This window comes from Eretmochelys imbricata, chromosome 4 (genome assembly GCF_965152235.1).
Source record: "Eretmochelys imbricata isolate rEreImb1 chromosome 4, rEreImb1.hap1, whole genome shotgun sequence".
NCBI lineage: Eukaryota > Metazoa > Chordata > Testudines > Cheloniidae > Eretmochelys > Eretmochelys imbricata.
In genome coordinates, this window is record NC_135575.1 from 5,341,223 (window position 1) to 5,359,334 (window position 18,112).

The 18,112-nt window shown below is 46.9% G+C and overlaps 1 protein-coding gene across 6 annotated transcripts in view; it reads right to left on the minus strand.

Moving 5' to 3' along the window:
• Positions 1-18,112, minus strand: part of MFHAS1 (multifunctional ROCO family signaling regulator 1) — a 117,879-nt gene that overhangs the window by 19,381 nt on the left and 80,386 nt on the right. For 4 of the 6 annotated variants that reach the window (XM_077814819.1, XM_077814815.1, XM_077814818.1 and 1 more), the window contains one exon: positions 413-539. In XM_077814819.1, the coding sequence (XP_077670945.1) occupies positions 413-539 (127 nt within the window). Of the gene's footprint in view, positions 1-253; positions 540-18,112 lie in introns of all 6 variants that reach the window. The other 2 variants (XM_077814821.1, XM_077814817.1) reach the window with 1 other exon arrangement.

Genomic DNA, 18,112 nt, shown 5'->3' on the forward strand with positions numbered 1-18,112 from the left:
GGACATGTGGTGGTTAGAAGGAACTGAGGTGGCATCTACCTGCACGGCCTCTGATCTCCTCGTGCTCCCAAGTTGAGGGTATCTACTGTGCCAAAGGACACTGCTTGTTAAATTCTCTGGGCATGGGAAGACAGTGCGCATGTGTACCCACACATGAAATATGCACACAGACCAGCACTCAAAGAAAAATCACCAGTTAGTCAAACATTTCCTTCATTCAGCAAAACAAACAGAGGATTTTGCTTTACTGTACCTTTATTCTGAGAATGGGATGTCCACATCCCACTAATAATTAGAACAGTCCCTGGGCTCTGTGGTGGCTAGTTTTCAAAAATGCTTAGCAAGGGCTTGTCTTATGTAGGGTTTTTGGCGTGTACTGAAATTGGGGGTCCGTGCGTCTCTCAGAGCTCACTTGGAACAAGGGCTGATGACTGTCGGGGTGGGGGGGTAAACCAGCGCAACATTGACTCGCTCGCTGCCATTCCTGGGGCAGACGATCTCCGTCACTCCCTCTGGTCTAGGCTGACTCAGCAATTCTCCTGAGAGAGAGAGAGAGAGAGAGAGACATTGAGCATCACAGCCATATTCACAAGACAGCTCATTTCACAAAGACTCATAAGGGAGGCACCTAAGACCAATGTCATAAAATGTTCTATAAGGAATTTTATTTTTCAACCCAACAAAATTCTCATCTGCATAACCATGATGGTGATTATAGCTGGAATAATGTTGCTCCAGACAAAGGCAACATCTGCCATTACACCCTGCTCCCCTAACCTGCATCACCACAGACGGACTCCAAAGATCTTTAGCTAGACACGGTAAATTGAAGTGGGTCTCTAGAGTCTAATGAGGCAAGGACTGCAGAGTAGGTGTTCCTAATTAGGATTCAAGGGCAGATGGGATCTGAAATTTACCTTCCAACAAAGCTCTGCATACACTATATGAATTGCAGGTGTCAGTAAACCAGCTGGCAGATCAGTGGAGAGAGCTATAGTCATCTCCCTATTATTTGTGTCTATGCAGTACAATGATTGGTACTCTAACCCGCCACCCCCACCCCACAGAGAGATTACCCTATCATGGAATAAGTCCGTACAAATCTAGCTATGGGATTCTATGACTACCCGATGGAGACTCTATTCCTTTGCATAAACCAGCAGTGGCCAAATTTGAGCTTCATTAAAAATTTAGATTTGGGGATGCAACATTCCCAGGGGCTGCTGCTCTCTAGCTCAGAGATCATGCTGCACCAGGCTGCTGGCTCTTTGTTAGCTGGCTGGAGTACATGTCCTACGCTCCCATTAGAGCAAAATGCTGTGTGTCAAATCCTGCTCCCAGACGCTCCTGCACAACCTTCCATGCAGTCAATGGGAGTTCCAGGGGTGCATTCCAAGGCAGAAAGTGGGCCTCTTACTTTGACCTTTGCACAAAGTACCCATCTTCTGCATTGGCCCTTACGGAATTAAGCAAATACAAGAGCATTCCGCAGCTGCCTGCTGAGGGGCAGTGGTGGTGCATTTCTACAGCTGACCCATTCACCAGGGCTCCCTTCAGCAACTATGCCATGAGTCAGTCAAGTTCATTTGTTTGATAAAAAGCTACTCCTGATTAGCCAGTTCCTGATACCCCAAATCACAGAGAAGTCAAGGGAGGACCCTGCACCAGCTACAATCATGTGACAAAGATATAAGTGAAGAGACAAATGGACCAAGCCCTGAGTGTTTGATCCTGGAATAAAGAGCTGTTGTAGCAATGTCCCTTTATCCTCAGGGATGCACCATTTAACACCCCTATCTGGAACCATGGTCTGCACTTGGATCTAGAACTGCAGTTCCCAAACTGGCCCAGGGAGTACCAGTGGTCCGCAGGGAACTGCTGTTCTAGGAGAGGTGGCTGATCACAGGGTGCCAGTTACTCTGCATTTTCAGCTGCTAAATCACATTAAAAGCAGCTAAAAATACATTAAATAATGTCCCTCATTTTACCTTTCCATGTAAGCAACAGCTGCTGATGCCAGCGGGACCTTACCTGATTGCTTACGGCAGCAGCCCATGCCATGGTGAATGGGAGGGCACCTGGCCAGGCGATGCTCTCTATTAAGATGTGGTCTGTGGTATGGAAGTTTCTGGGACCCTCAGGTTTAACCCCTCTACTCCCATCTCTGGGAGCAACCGCTGGGACACTGAGCTGGGTTTCACCATTTGTAACCAGCCCATTAAACAACACCACAGACATTGATGATCATTCAAGTGAGAAGAGAGAGAACAAGAAGAGCCCATACCAGGCTCTCTTAAATGTCCAGTTAAGAACAATAGACTGGGAAAGACACATGCACTTGCTTACACATTAAGTAAATGGGGGGGGTGGGGGGGGGGAAGGAGAGAGAGAAGAGAGCGACAGGAAGGCTAAATCAGAAATAGAACAAAAAGTCACATCTCTGGAGGTTTGCCCATCTCCATTAGGAGAGAACTCTTACTTATTTTCCAAGCCTCACCTTTAGTCTTTAGCTTGTGCAAATAGCCTTCCCACAGCACGGCTCTCATTTGTAACCTCTCTAGCTTCTCTAAACTAGGAGTGATAGCTGAGTGATTTCAAGTCTAAAAGTTCACATCATGCCATCCTACTGTAGTGTTCTCTTCCTGGGCATTGCTCCTGACCAACAAAAGTCTGATTCACAGCCCAGGGTAAAACTTGGCATTAAACTATTTCAGAATAGTCATGTCTAATTCAGGTTTCCTTCACCCAGTAATGATTATCTAAAGCACGACTACAGTCCCAGGTTTCAGGCCACAGATGCAATACACCATTAACAGTTGCCTAGTAATGAGAGATGTTGGACTGAGAGCACTATAGCGATATCGTGCAGACATCAGCACTGCAAGTACCCATCCTACTTGACAATGTCTCCACTGTGATGTAGTGGTGACCGTTTTACCAGTGATAAGGTATATCAGCGTCCACTAAGCACTTTGCCTGTTTGCCTAGACTGCTGACAAAGATGCCAACTGTCCCAATGCTGAGGGTTGTGTGTGTGTAAGTCAGACAACTGTACGCCAGCAACAGGACTGGGATTACCAGCTCATTTTACAAGGCCACCTGTCAGACGGTAACAAGCAAGTTACTACTGACCTAGATCAGAAGTGAAGTACTGATGGAACAAGATGGCAATTTCCTGCCATATCCTGGACAAACCTAACTGAATTAGGTTCAAGTATCTTAGGAGTTTGTTATATTAAAAATGTCAGTGTTTTTATGTATTATTATGGGTTTGTATATAACAGGGGTGGCCAAACTTACTGACCCTCTGAGCCACATATGACAATCTTCAGAAGTTTGAGAGTCAGGGCTCAGGGCTTCAGCTTTGTGGGAAGAAGGGTTTTGGGGCTGAAGCCCTGAGACACCCCTCCCTGCTGCACAGAAGTCATTCCTAACCCCACCACCCCACCGCAGGGTGGAAGCCCTGAGCTCTCCCTCCCTAGTTTGGTAGGCAGAGAATGGGGGGAGGGGCCCTTGGCAAGCCACACTAACTGTAAAAGCTGCAGTTTGGCCACCCCTGGGATACAACATCTCTAGGAAGACATGACTGATGTAAACCCTGGGAAACGGTAAGAGTGTCAAAGGGCTACGTGAAACAAAAGGCCAAGCTAGAAGGAACTTTCAAAGTGAAGTGGGTGTCCCAGGAAATCTCTCTGTGTATGCACACAGACCCCTTCCGGCTATGCAAGAACTCAGCCTTCTGAATCTTTGCCCTTAGGAAGGGTTCACTGGCTGCTGATCAGCTGTTACACGAGGACAAGATCAAAGGCCCAAAAATGGTATAAAGAAGTGACCCTCAGATTCCTGGGGTGCTTGTTCTGAGCCAAGTGGTTATGTGCTTGTAACCACAGAAAAACCTTTTGGTGGGGTCTGAGAGATTAATCACCAGCCAGAACCCTTGCTGGAGTTCAGGGAGATCTCTCTCAGCTTGTTGAGTAGTTTCTTTTATTGGCTTGAATATGTGTTGTCTGCAACACTTGTGACCCTCAGAGCGGCTCAATGCCAGCTGGCAGAGGGCCCACCATACTGTAACTCATGTCAGGCCTGACACACTCACTATCCCCCCCCCCCCCCCACTTTCTGTTGTCATATCAGGTATCACATGTAAACCCATTACACACTGGTCTCAGAAGTCACTGCGTGAGGTATGTACAGGTGGTATTCAAGAGCTTGTGGGTGGGCTGGAAATATGTTCTTAGAATACGTTTGGGCGGCAGTGCGTACACCAAGCCTGACAGAGGAGTCTGGATTCACCTCTCTGACTGGCGTGACCTGAGGAAGAGCTCTGTGTAGCTTGAACGTTTGCTTCTTTCATCAACAGAAATTGGCCCAATAAAAAAATATTACCTCACCCATCTTGCCTTAGTTACTGGCAGAGAACAATGAAAGTATATTTACATATAGGTAAACAAAGCCAACAAGCTATCAGGCTGTGGGTCAGAGTGTTTCTGGCTCTTGAGGCAGAGGATAAAAAGGACATTTTAGTTACTCATCGCTTAGAGAACAAAGGGAACAGCACCCTCTCATTCTGTGAACATTGGATCTTCTGACTTGGAGGGCTGGAGATGCTGGTAACATGAGGTAAATGAGAAAATTGCTCAGACAAAGATTGTAACTTACTAAGATCACGGTTCAGTCACTAGAAAGCTGGTTTGGTTGTTTGTAACCAGACCTGTCTCTTTTTCTCTTGCTTAATATCACTTAAATCTCCTTGTTAATACATTTATTATTGTTTTCTTACCAAACCATCTTAGTGCTGCTATTCTGAATGAAAGCTTGAGTCGTCAGCTAACCTAACAGGCTGATGTGTGCGTCGTTTCCTTGGAGGAAACACACAATTTCTGTGACTGTCCAGTGAAAGGGACACTGCAGGGGGGTATCTGAGGGACTCGAGAATTGGGATTTGCTGGTGGCTACCTGCAAGACAAGGGTTAGACTGGCAGAGTCCCAAGGAGTTTACTGGCAAGACAGACAGACTGTTGTGTCCAGACAGACCCTCACCGTGGCAGAGCTGGCGGGATGACTCATTTGAAAGCACTGAGATATGCAAAGACCCTCCACACACTGAGAAAGCAGAAATGATGGCCGTGCTGCAAAGCCACAAGCAGGTATCTTCTAATATGCCAGGGATGACGCCACTTTCATCTTAAGCATCTGCCTGGGACAGCCTATGAGGAGGAGGCAAAGCAGGCTGGCTGAGGCAGCCTGACTTGCTGGAGAATACACAGTATAGGCAGGGAACTGTGTAGCCTGGGAAAACCCAGTCCGGAGGCAGAAAGAGGCAGGCCTCTGTGCAAGAGAGGTGATGGCAGGAGAGCAGGGTGGATTGATTTAAATACCCAAGTGGAAAGCCTCAATTTAAATCACTGATGTTAATCAACTTTTCCATTTGTACTTCAGTTTCTAAAAAGCACTCTCACAACTTGATCTAGCCATTAAAACATGCTGATTTACAAGTGGAGCATTTACGCTAAATTTGGTGCATCTTTTTGCTACCTAGGAGGGTCCACTACAACTATATACATTTATTTAAGCAATTATATAGCTTAACATTTTCAGATTCTTCCTAATCGTACACTTTAGTGTGTTAGAAAATGGTAAATGATATATTGCTTATTTATCAGTTAATTAACTTTTTGCTCATGATTTGGGTCAAGCTGCAGTAGCATGGTAACTGGAATTTTAATTATACACACAAAACAGCACATCAAATTTATTTTTACTACAAAAAGCCATTAACACAGTCCAGGATTTATTGTGCCATATTTATAAAGCTTGACCTCAAAAGTCAGATTTTTTTCTGATTCTTTATATAGACAAGCGGCCTTTAAGTCAAAGATTTTGATAGAAACTCGTGGATTGAGCATATTTATTTTTTTTATTTAAATGTTTTAAGAGATTATTAGTAGTTTATACACATTTTGTATTAAATTCAGCTTTTATTTCAAAACAGATTAAAAAAATAATTTAAATAAAAAAACCACCACCACTGATTTTTTTATCCACCCTCTTGAGAAGCCAGGAGCCTAGAGTGGGTGCCTGGCTGGACCACGGGGGGGGGACGGGGGACGGACGGACAGGACGCAGGTGCAGTTGCTCTGAACTGTGACACTGACATCATCCACATGATGTTATCCACTATTCTCATTTGCTAAGCAGCAACAATGTGCTGACACGTTCCCATTACCAACCCCGAGCCATCTGGGCCCAAGAATAAATTTATTCAAAGCATTCTGCTGATAAATCTTGCTGTTAAGTTTAAAAAAAAAAATCCTATTACAAAAGATACCCCCCGCCCATAAAAGCCAAACAGAACAACTACGCTGGCAGTGACTCCAAAATAAGCACAGTGAAATTTAGCGCTGTTCTTACCGCATTTTTTTTCTGTTGTGGTTATCTTCTCCATTTTTGTGAGCAAGGAGATGTACAAAATTCTTGGTCTTTACAAAACAATCAAAGCAGAATTCTTGTAAATTTCAGTTCGTTGCTTGAAAAAGCAGCTGGTTTGCAAAGTGCAGTAGAAAGCACACATGTGCACCCTGAGTTTGATACGATCTATCGCGACTCTTCCCTTCTCTTCTATCATCCTAATGAATAGCTGCTAATTCAAATGTTTCCCTGACAGTCTGTATAGTGACCAGTTAAATTCAAGTTAATGGAGTATTTACATAAGTTTCTCACCTATATTTTATCTTCAAAAACGTTAGTTGCTTTTAAGGCGCACCCACTTTCCTGGAATAGAAGAACATTACCTTCTAATTGAAATTAAAAGTTAATTCTAAAACTGTGCCGTCAATTATATGAATGAAAAGTCCTAGGTTAACCAGGATATAAACTAGAACAACATACTAAAGTGCACCTGCACGACACAATTCCAGACCCATTTTTGAGCACCAGGGCAGCGGCAATGCTGTTAGCAGTGGTACAAGCTCTAACACAGAGTGTAGATGTTCTCAGAGCCATCAGGAAATCAGGTCAGGTACAGAGCAGGGGTTCTCAACCATTTTCTCTCAGAAGACCCCCTCCACATGCTATAAAAACTCCAGGGCCCAGCAGGGGTAGGGGGGGCCTTGGAGCAGGGGCCTTGGGCATAGGCATAGTTTGACTTCTATTTTGGGGGGCAGGGGCCAGCGGGGCTCAAACAACCTCTGCATGCGGGGGGAGGGGTGTCTAGGGAAGGAGCACCAAATCCACCCCCAACTCACCTAAGCAGGTCACCAAGCCTGTCTGGGTTGGGGGAAGAGGGAGCTGCAACCAAAAAACTGAAAAGGGGGGGCTTAGTTCAAAAATTTGAAAACAGCCAGGTAGCTAGGGACTGTGTGCAGGCACAGGAGTAGCTCAGGGTGCAGGAGGCAGTAGCTAGGGGATGTGCGCGGGCAGGAAGTGTAGCTCAGTATGCAGGGAGAGGGGTAGCTAGGGGCTGTGTGCAGGCAGGGGGTAGCTCAGTGTGCAGGGAGAGGGGTAGCTAGGGGCTGTGCGCGGGCATGGGGGTCGCTCAGGGTGCAGGGAGAGTAGCAGCTAGGGGCTGTGCGTGGGCAGGGGGTAGCTCAGGATGCAGGGAGGGGTAACTAGGGGCTGTGCGTGGACAGGGGGTAGCTCAGGATGCAGGGAGAGGGGTAGCTAGGGGCTGTGTGAGGGCAGGGGGTAGCTTAGGGTGCAGGCAGAGGGTAGCTGGGATTCTGTGCGGACAGGAAGTGTAGCTCAGTGTGCACGGAGAGGGGTAGCTAGGGGCTGTGTGAGGGCAGGGGGTCGCTCAGGGTGCAGGCAGAGGGTAGCTGGGGTTGTGTGCGGGTGGGGGGGTCGCTCAGGGTACAGGGAGAGAAGCAGCTAGGGGCTGTGCGTGGGCAGGGGGTAGCTCAGGGTATAGGGAGAGTAGCAGCTAGGGGCTGTGCGTGGGCAGGGGGTAGCTCAGGATGCAGGGAGGGGTAGCTAGGGGCTGTGTGAGGGCAGGGGGTAGCTTACGGTGCAGGCAGAGGGTAGCTGGGGTTCTGTGCGGGCAGGAAATATAGCTCAGTGTGCAGGGAGGGGGGTAGCTAGGGACTGCATGCAGGCAGGGGGTAGCCTCAGGGTGCAGGGAGGGCATAGCCAGGGTGCAGGGAGAGGGGTATTAGGGGCTGTGAGATGGGAAGGCTCCCCTGCGGAGGGGTCTGCCAGCCACAGAGCCGGGTCTCTCCACCCGGGTGACTCTTACTGGCTGCCTCTGCGGGAGCAAAGGGTGCTGGGAACTGAGGAGCAGCTTCAACTCCCAGCACCAGCAGGAGATGAGGGAACGCTGCCGCTGCCTGCTCCATGGCACCAGCTGCCCTGCACTAGCTGGCTCTGGCTTCAGCGTCCTGCCTGCGACCTGGCCAGGGAGCGGGGGAGAGGAGACGGGGGAAGGTGTGGTGCTACCCTCAGGACCACTATGCTCTTGCGCTGCAGTTTGTGGGGGGAACGCCCTCCATGTCCCCAGCTCTGCCCATGGGCTCTGGGCTTCTGCCCTGTGGGCGGTGCCAGGGATCAGGGCTTCAGCACCACGCCTCCCAGCTTCAGCACAGGGGGCGCTATGGTTCAGGCTCTGGGTTTCAACCATGGGGCCCTGCGGCCCCCTTGAAAGTGTTCACGTTCCCCCAGGGGGCCATGGACCCCCGGTTGAGAACCGTTGGTATAGAGGATTCAAGCAAAGTCGACAGAAGTGGTTTCTCTTTCTTTCCTATAGCAGTTTTCTCTGTACAAGTGCAAGTTTTAAAAGGTGCTCCAGTGGGTTTCAAATAAATTGAGTTCCTTCTCTCTACTAGACTAATACCCACATGCTTTCAAGAAACTGCAATTGCCCATGAATGTGCAGCGAAAAGTGGGTTACTTGCCTGTAACTGGAGGTTCTTCGAGATGCGTGGCCCTTATCTGCATTCCATGGAGCGTTATGCACATGCACCCAGAGCCGGAGCTTTCAAAAGTAGTAGTGTCCATCGTTCCGCACACGCAGCCTTGTACTGCCTCACGTTTTTGACCGAGGCGACAAAGGGTGAGGCAGACCAACTGCACCATCAGTTACTTCTCTACTGCAAATCAACCAGATCCACAGCAGAGGGGAAAGAGGGTGGAACTGGAATACAGGTAGGGACCAGATATCTCCAAGAGCCTCCAGTTACAGGTAAGTAACCTCCTCTTCCTCGAGTGAGGGTCTCTACTGCATTCCACTGAGAGTGATTTAACAAGCAGTACCCAGATAGGAGGAGGGTGCAAGGAAGATGATGGAACCATGGAATGGAGAAATGCTGCACTGAACAAAGCATTCGTCACAGAGTCATGCACCAGGGCATAATGGGGAGAGAAGGTGAGTATGTCTGTAAGAGGCATGTCACGAGCAGGGCCAGTTAGACAGGCAGAACTGCGGGGTCTCAATGTGTGGATGAGATGATGGTGTAGGGGTTTGGATTTATTAGAAACTGGGGAAGCTTTTGGGAAAGCGGGAGCCTATACAGGAAGGATGGGCTCCACCTAAACCAAAATGGAACCAGATTGTTGGTACTTAAAATTAAAAAGATCATAGACCAGTTTTTAACTGGGGCTGGGGGAAAGCCAACCAGTGCAGAGGAGCACGCGGTTCGGACAGAGACATCCCTTGGGGATGATCTACTCATGGAGACTGTCTATGTCCTAGTAAGGAGGAGGGGATGGAAGATGATAAAAAACAGGTAGGATCTGATGAGAAACAGTCAAATAAACAAAAGTCTCATTCAATTCTATCATGTAATGGGAGACAGCTAAAAAGTGACATGTTTTTAAAGTGCTTATATACCAATGCTAGAAGTCTAAATAATAAGATGGGTAAACTAGAGTGCCTTGTATTAAATGAGGATATTGATATAACAGGCATCACAGAAACTCGGTGGAATGAGGATAATCAATGGGGCAAAGTAATACCAGGGTACAAAATATATCGGAAGGACAGAACAGGTCGTGCTGGTGGGGGAGTGGAACTATAAGTGAAAGCAAGTACAGAATCAAATGAAGTAAAAATCTTGAATGAACCAAACTGTACCACAATCTCTAGGATAGTAATTCCATGCTCTAATAATAAGAATATAGCAGTAGGGGTATATTACCGACGACCTGACCAGGATGGCGATGATTGTGAAACACTCAGGGAGATTAGAGAGGCTGTTAAAATAAAAATCTCAGTAATAACAGGGGATTTTAGCTATACCCATATTAACTGGGTGCATATCACCTCAGGACGGGATGCAGAGATCATGTTTCTTGACACCTTAAATGACTACAGACTAGGGACCAAGTGGCTAGGCAGCAGTTCTGCAGAAAAGGACCGAGGGGTTACAGTGGATGAGAAGCTGGATATGAGTCAGCAGTGTGCCCTTGTTGCCAAGAAGGCCAATGGCATTTTGGGCTGTATAAGTAGTAGCATTGCCAGCAGATCAAGGGACATGATCGTTCCCCTCTATTTGGCATTGGTGAGGCCTCATCTGGAGTACTGTGTCCAGTTTTGGGCCCCACACTACAGAAAGGATGTGGACAAATTGGAAAGAGTCCAGCGGAGGGCAACAAAAATGATTAGGGGGCTGGAGCACATGATTTATGAGGAGAGGCTGAGGGAACTGGGATTGTTTAGTCTGCAGAAGAGAAGAGTGAGGGGGGATTTGATAGCAGCCTTCAACTACCTGAAGGGGGGATCCAAAGAGGATGGAGCTAGGCTGTTCTCAGTGGTGATGTGACAGAAAAAAGAGTAATGGTCTCAAGTTGCAGTGGGGGAGGTTTAGGTTGGATATGAGGAAAAACTTTTTCACTAGGAGGGTGGTGAAGCACTGGAATAGATTACCTGGGGAGGTGGCGGAATCTCCTTCCTTAAAAGTCTTTAAGGTCAGGCTTGAGAAAACCCCGGCTGGGATGATTTAGTTGGGGATTGGTCCTGCTTTGAGCAGGGGGTTGGACTAGATGACCTCCTGAGATACCTTCCAACCCTGATATTCTATGATACTCAAGATGGTTAAGTCCCAAGCAGACTGCAAAGATCTACAAAAGGATCTCTCAAAACTGGGTGACTGGGCAACAAAATGGTAGATGAAATTCAATGTTGATAAATGCAAAGTAATGCACACTGGAAAACATAATCCCACCTATTCATATAAAATGATGGGGTCTAAATTAGCTGTTACCACTCAAGAAAGAGACCTTGGAGTCATTGTGGATAGTTCATAGAATCATAGAATCATAGAATATCAGGGTTGGAAGGGACCCCTGAAGGTCATCTAGTCCAACCCCCTGCTCGAAGCAGGACCAATTCCCAGTTAAATCATCCCAGCCAGGGCTTTGTCAAGCCTGACCTTAAAAACTTCCAAGGAAGGGGATTCCACCACCTCCCTAGGCAACGCATTCCAGTGTTTCACCACCCTCTTAGTGAAAAAGTTTTTCCTAATATCCAATCTAAACCTCCCCCACTGCAACTTGAGGCCATTACTCCTCGTTCTGTCATCTGCTACCATTGAGAACAGTCTAGAGCCATCCTCTTTGGAACCCCCTTTCAGGTAGTTGAAAGCAGCTATCAAATCCCCCCTCATTCTTCTCTTCTGCAGGCTAAACAATCCCAGCTCCCTCAGCCTCTCCTCATAAGTCATGTGTTCTAGACCCCTAATCATTTTTGTTGCCCTTCGCTGGACTCTCTCCAATTTATCCACATCCTTCTTGTAGTGTGGGGCCCAAAACTGGACACAGTACTCCAGATGAGGCCTCACCAATGTTGAATAGAGGGGGACGATCACGTCCCTCGATCTGCTCGCTATGCCCCTACGTATACATCCCAAAATGCCATTGGCCTTCTTGGCAACAAGGGCACACTGCTGACTCATATCCAGCTTCTCGTCCACTGTCACCCCTAGGTCCTTTTCCGCAGAACTGCTGCCTAGCCATTCGGTCCCTAGTCTGTAGCGGTGCATTGGATTCTTCCGTCCTAAGTGCAGGACCCTGCACTTATCCTTATTGAACCTCATCAGATTCTCTGAAAACATCCACTCAATGTGCAGCAACAGCCAAAAAAGCGAACAGAATGCTGGGAACCATTAAGAAAGGGATAGTTAATAAGACAGAAAATATATTGCCTCTATATAAATCCATGGTACGCCCACATCTTAAACACAGCATGCCAATGTGGTCGCCCCAGCTCAAAAAAGATATATTGGAATTGGAAAAGGTTCAGAAAAGGGCAACAAAAATTATTAGGGCAATGGAGTGTCTGCCATATAAGGAGAGATGAATAAGACTGGGACTTTTCAGGTTGGAAAAGAGATGACTAAGGGGGGATAGGATAGAGGTCTATAAAATCATGACTGGTGTGGAGAAAATAAAGAACGAAATGCTATTTACTCCTTCTCATAACACAAGAACCAGGGGTCACCAAATGAAATTAATAGGCAGCAGGTTTAAAACAAACAAAAAGAAGTATTTTTTCACACAACGCAGTCAACTCCTTGCCAGAAGATGTTGTGAAGGCCAAGACCATAGGCGTGTGTACAGGGTGTGCCCAGGCACACCCTAATGCAGGGGTCGGCAACCTATGGCATGGGTGCCAAAGACGGCACGTGAGCCAATTTTTAATGGCACGCTGCTGCCTGCCGGGTCTCAGCTGTTGGCCCCGCTCAGCCCACTGCTGAACCTAGGCCAGCAGCGGGCTGAATGGGGCTGGGAACCCGACAGGCAGCAGCGTGCCATTAAAAATCCTGCCCACCCCAGCCTGCTCTTCTCTGCCCTGTCCCCCCCCTCCCCCCCCGCAGGGGCAGGCAAGTTCCTTCCCCCCCAGCCTCTTCCCCCAGCGTGCTGGGTTCCTGTCCCTCCTCCTCTCCCTCCCTGCCACCCATCAGTTGATGACCCTTGCGAGGGAGGGGCAGAAGCGGAGCCGCAGTGCCCTCGCTGCTCCAGGGAGAAGGCAGAGAAGAGGTGGGGACGGGGCCTTGGGAAAGAGAGGTGGAATCAGGGCATATCCCCTCCAGCCCCCTGCTGTGAGCTGCTCTGGGCAGGGGGCTGGGGGTGTGGGCTAGGGTCGTGGGGGTGCTTCCAGCCCCCTGCATTGATCCCTACACCCCCACACACACACTCCCAGCCCTCTGCCCTGACTCCTGCACCCTCCTCACACACCCCCAGCCCCGACTCCTGGACTCCTCACACATACCCAGCCCCCCCCCACACCCCATGCCCTGACTCTTGCACCCTCCCACATTCCCACCCAAACGGGAGCTCCTGCACACCCCACCCCCACATTCCCACCTCCATCCCTCCCACCAAATGGGAGCTGCCCAGGCAAGCACTTCACACCCAAACCTCCTGCCCCAACCCTGAGGTTGCCGACTCCTGCCCTAATGTCTCAAAAAAAAAAAAAGTGGCTTTGTGTTTTAATTGAATTGCATGATATGCTCTTTTTAGTTTTGCATGTTGTACAATGCAATAAGCACCGAATTGCGTAATCTAGATGTTGCAGAAAGGTATAGAAAGCCCGCATTCGCTTGCAGTATGCACCCCCTCTACTGCGGCGCGGCATTACCATTGGTCCTCCCCTCCCCTCCGACTACTATTCTAGAAAATTCTTTGACCTATATAAGCGGCCACGTCAGGTGTGCCCAGAGCAGTGTCTACAGTGTCTGTAATCTTTGTCGCGTGTACTCTACTGAAATACATAACAAGCCCGTGGCTTTATGTTTGAATTCAATCGTATGATACCCCCTTTTAATTTTAAAATATGGATCGGTTCGTTAAGATAAGGAAAGGAACAGACAAACTGAATTATAATGAATGTGCTGACCGTAGTGAAAATACCTCGGACTCCTCAGTTAAGAAATTACATGAAGATAATGCCGCCACCAGTTCCAGTGCGTGCAATAAACTGAGTAATGACCAACAGAAACAGACTTTGCCTCTTAGTTCAGGTCACTGCAGTTCCTATTCAAAGCCATCAAACATTCCATCTGATGACCCGGTCTGTGATATTCCAAAAAATAGATTAGAACACCAGTCTCGATTACCTAGAGGTTCTTATCAGCCTAGATTGAGCATGTTTCCTAGAAGTAAAATAGGGAATAAACAAAGAAGTTTTCAGTCTGATTGGTATGAAAAGTATAGGTGGTTAGAATATAGCCCAAGAAAGGACGCAGCGTTTTGCTTTTACTGCCGTTTCTTCTCCTCTAATGATGCAGCAAACAAAGGTCACACTGATCCAGCATTTATTGGTAAGGGATTCAGAAACTGGCATAGGGCTAAAAAATGTTTTAAAAATCACCAAAATCTCATGTGTTGAGCTGTTCTTCATGGTCAAGTTTTAACGAAGGGAAACCTATTGATGTATTTATTGTTAGATGAGGGCAAGCAGGCTTATCTGTCTAAACAAGAAGAACAACGGTGCCATAACCAAAGTGTAATGGAGCGACTGATTGACATTGTTCTGTGTTTGGCGAAAGGTGGGAGAACATTCAGGGGTCACAGTGAAAAGGTGACAGTTGTGAGAAAGGTTTATTTCTAAATCTTGTCAATATGCTCCAAAAATATGATCCCATAATGGCAAAGCATGTGCAACAATCTCCTCGAAACGCTACCTCTCTGAGTAATCGCATCCAAAATGATTTAATTGTAGCCTTGCACAACCTTGTGCAACAAAAGATTGTGTCTTCTTCACTAAATGGAAAAATGGTCTCAATAATTGCCGACGACACTACTGACTGTGGACACCATGAACAGATGTCCATTGCGGTGCGGTATTTTGACAATGAAAAACATAGTCCAGTTGAACATTTTGTGTCTGTTCAGAGACTATTAACAGTTGATGCTCAGTCTATTTTTGACCAGTTAAATGATGTCCTTGGCATTCTTAAAATTGACTGGTCATCAGTGATGTCTGTCTGTTTTGATGGCATCTACTATGGCATAGTAGATGTTTTGATGGCATCTACTATGTCTGGAGGTATGGCGGGAGTTCCAATGAAATGTAAAGAAAGAAACAGTGAAATACTCTATGTGCATTGAACCTTATCCTAGTAGATGCATGCACTTCAAGTAAACAAAACAGAACTGTCTGATTTTTTTGGTGTTATTCAGACTCTTTATGCCTTCATGGAGGGGAATCCTGTGCGACGTGCAGTAATGGAGAAGATTTCACAAGAAGTAGGATTCCAGTTGAAGACTTTGAAGTTCCTGTCAAACACAAGATGGGCATGCAGAGCAGAAACAGTGGCTGCTGTAAAACAACATTACTCCACCATTTTACAAGCTTTACATGAGATTATAGAAACAAAATTTGCCTTGCTGACGCTAAAATAAAAGCCAGGGGCCTTATCCATGAACTAAATTCATTCAAGTTCATCTTTGCCCTTCACATGATGCACCCTATTCTCCAGATAGTCGTAAAAGTGAGTAAGACTCTTCAAGCTCCAGATCTCAACTTACTTACTGCAATGACAGGGGTGAAAAGCTTGTGTAACTCTTTGGCTGCGATGAGAAGTGGCCCAGAATATTTTCAATCTATTTTCAATGACTGTGTGAAAATGTGTGCAAAGAATGATATATCGATTCCTCCAGTTAAGAAGAGAAAAACGTCCACTCGTATTGATGACGCGTTTGAGTCCCAGCATCACTTTGATACAAAAGAGGAGCAGGAGAGAATAACTTCATTTTACCCACTCCTAGACTCAATGATTACCAGCATTGACCAGCTATTTGAACAGGAGACTTGTAAAATTGTGACTGCAATGGGAAAACTGCTGAGCTTAGACATTGGCAGGGACAATATGAGAATCGTTGCCAAAATATTTAAAGTATCCTTGGATGAGTTGGAAGCTGAAGTCAGATTGCTTCGGGGTTATGACGGATCTGTTCCTAAAGGTAGCATTACGAACACCACCAGAGAGTGGCTTGATTGGCTAAAGGAATCTGATCGGTCTTCCATGTTCCAGGCCTTTTACAAACCTATTCAATGCTTTGCAGGCTTACCTGTTAGTGTGAAAGCTTTTTTGAAACTAGCACATGTAAAAGACAAACTAAGAAGTACAATGTCCCAACAGCGCCTAGACTCACTCATGATTTTGTACATTGTTAATCACTTCGTCAGTTAATTACAATGATGTGATTGAGGAATTTAAGTCCATAACACCTGATGAGCGATGTCTCATTCTCTAGGACAGGAAGATGAAGAAATGTTAATCTGCTTTGGTCAATTTGGATTAGCTTATTATCTGGTTAAAGATAAAGATTGTGAAAATTGACTGTATCTTTGTATATGCCTGGATATCACGACAGCAAAAATTTGGTATTTTGTGTCTCATTTTTTAAGTTTGTATTTTTTAAGTAAAGTTTAGTTGTTGAGTTTAAAAAAATTAAGTTTAGTTAAGTTTTAGTTTCTTTAGTTTGTTCGATGAATAAAAATAATGTCCTTTATGACTGAGTATTCAATAAATGTTCGCCTTTCAAAAAAAAAGATTATAGCAGGGTTAAAAAAAACCCCTAGATAAATTCATGGAGGATAAGTCCAACAAAGGCTATTAGCCAGGGTAGGCAGGGATGGTGTCCCTAGCCTCTGTTTGCCAGAAGCTGGGAATGAGCGACAGGGAACGAATCTCTTGATGATTCCCTGTTCTGTTCATTCCATCCGGGGCACTTGGCATTGACCACTGTCAGAAGACAGGATACTGGCTAGATGGACCTTGCTGCTCTTATGTCAGTAAGTGTGGCAGTAATTGATGCTCACGCTCTCATAGAGTGGGCCCACATCCCACAGGGATGAGACTGATATTTAACTGATAGTAGAGTGTAATGCACCCCAAACCCACTTGGAAATCCACTGAGTGGCGATAGCGTGGACCTTATTTGTTTCCGCTATGGCAATGAATAGCCTCAGAGACTTCCAGAATGGCCTCGTCCTCTACAGGTAAAAGACTAGGGTCCTATGGACATTGAGGGAGTAAAGATGTCGTTCCTCTTCTAAGGTGTGTTGCTTCGGAAAAAAGACACGTAAAATGTAGGGTTGGAAACCATGTTTGGCAGAAAACTTGGTTGTAAATGCATGGAAAGTTTGTCCTTAAGGAATGTGGTGAAAGGCCCCTAGTTCACCAACCCTTCTTGCAGAGGTAATAACTCCCAGGAAAGCGACCTTCATGGAGAGAAGAGAAAGGGAGCAGGAGGCCAGGAGCTCGAAGGGCGAATGCTGTGAGGACTGGGAGGATATGTCCACATAAGGCCCTTCCACAATAGAACAGTCAATGGGTGAGTGAAAACCGAGTGCCCCTCCACAGGGGAGTGGAAAGCACTCGTGGCCACTACATGCACCTTGATGGAGCTCAGAGCAAGCCCCAACTCTTTCAGAGACAAAAGACAGTCCAAGAGAATACGGACTTATGGCCTATGAGGAAGGCCTTTCTCTTGGTCCCAGGAGGTGAAACATTTCCAGTTGCCTTGATAGAACTGCCTCATGGATTCCTTCCTGCCACTTGAGAGCACGTCTCACGCTGCAGATGAGCATTCCCAAGTTAGCAAAGATGCCCACGGAGACCTCACCTCGTCCAGGGCAAACAGTTCATGAAACAACTCATGAGGTTCAGAGGCAGATTCATGTCTGGTCCATGGAGGGAACCAGAATGGGAAGCTGCATCGGAACGGATGATTCACAGGACTTCGGCTGAACTGGTGCAAAACGGATATGCTGCTCAGGCACCAGGACTAGCAGATCTGGCGCGTGGTGCAACGTTTTGTCATGTTTGTGGGCCTTGGAACGCACCACTTCTCCGTGGCTGGAACTCATGGATTATGAGCCATCTTTCTTGAGCCTTGAGGAAGACTTACTGCCATACTTATGCGCACGCTTCCTTGCCTCATGTCTAGGCCTAGCACAGTGTTGATAGTGCTGGTACCAGTGGAACTGGACGGGAGCTCCGCAATAGGAGGGGCACTCCTGGATTGCTCAAGCTGATGTACATGGGGGTCCTTGCCCAGGATCTACTGCGGCCTCAGGGCAACCTCCTTGAGGTGCTTCTCAAGATGAAGAGCCCGGCCTCCAGGTACAAGAGGCAGATACTGCTCCGGGACACAACAGGGGCTTCCCCCAAGG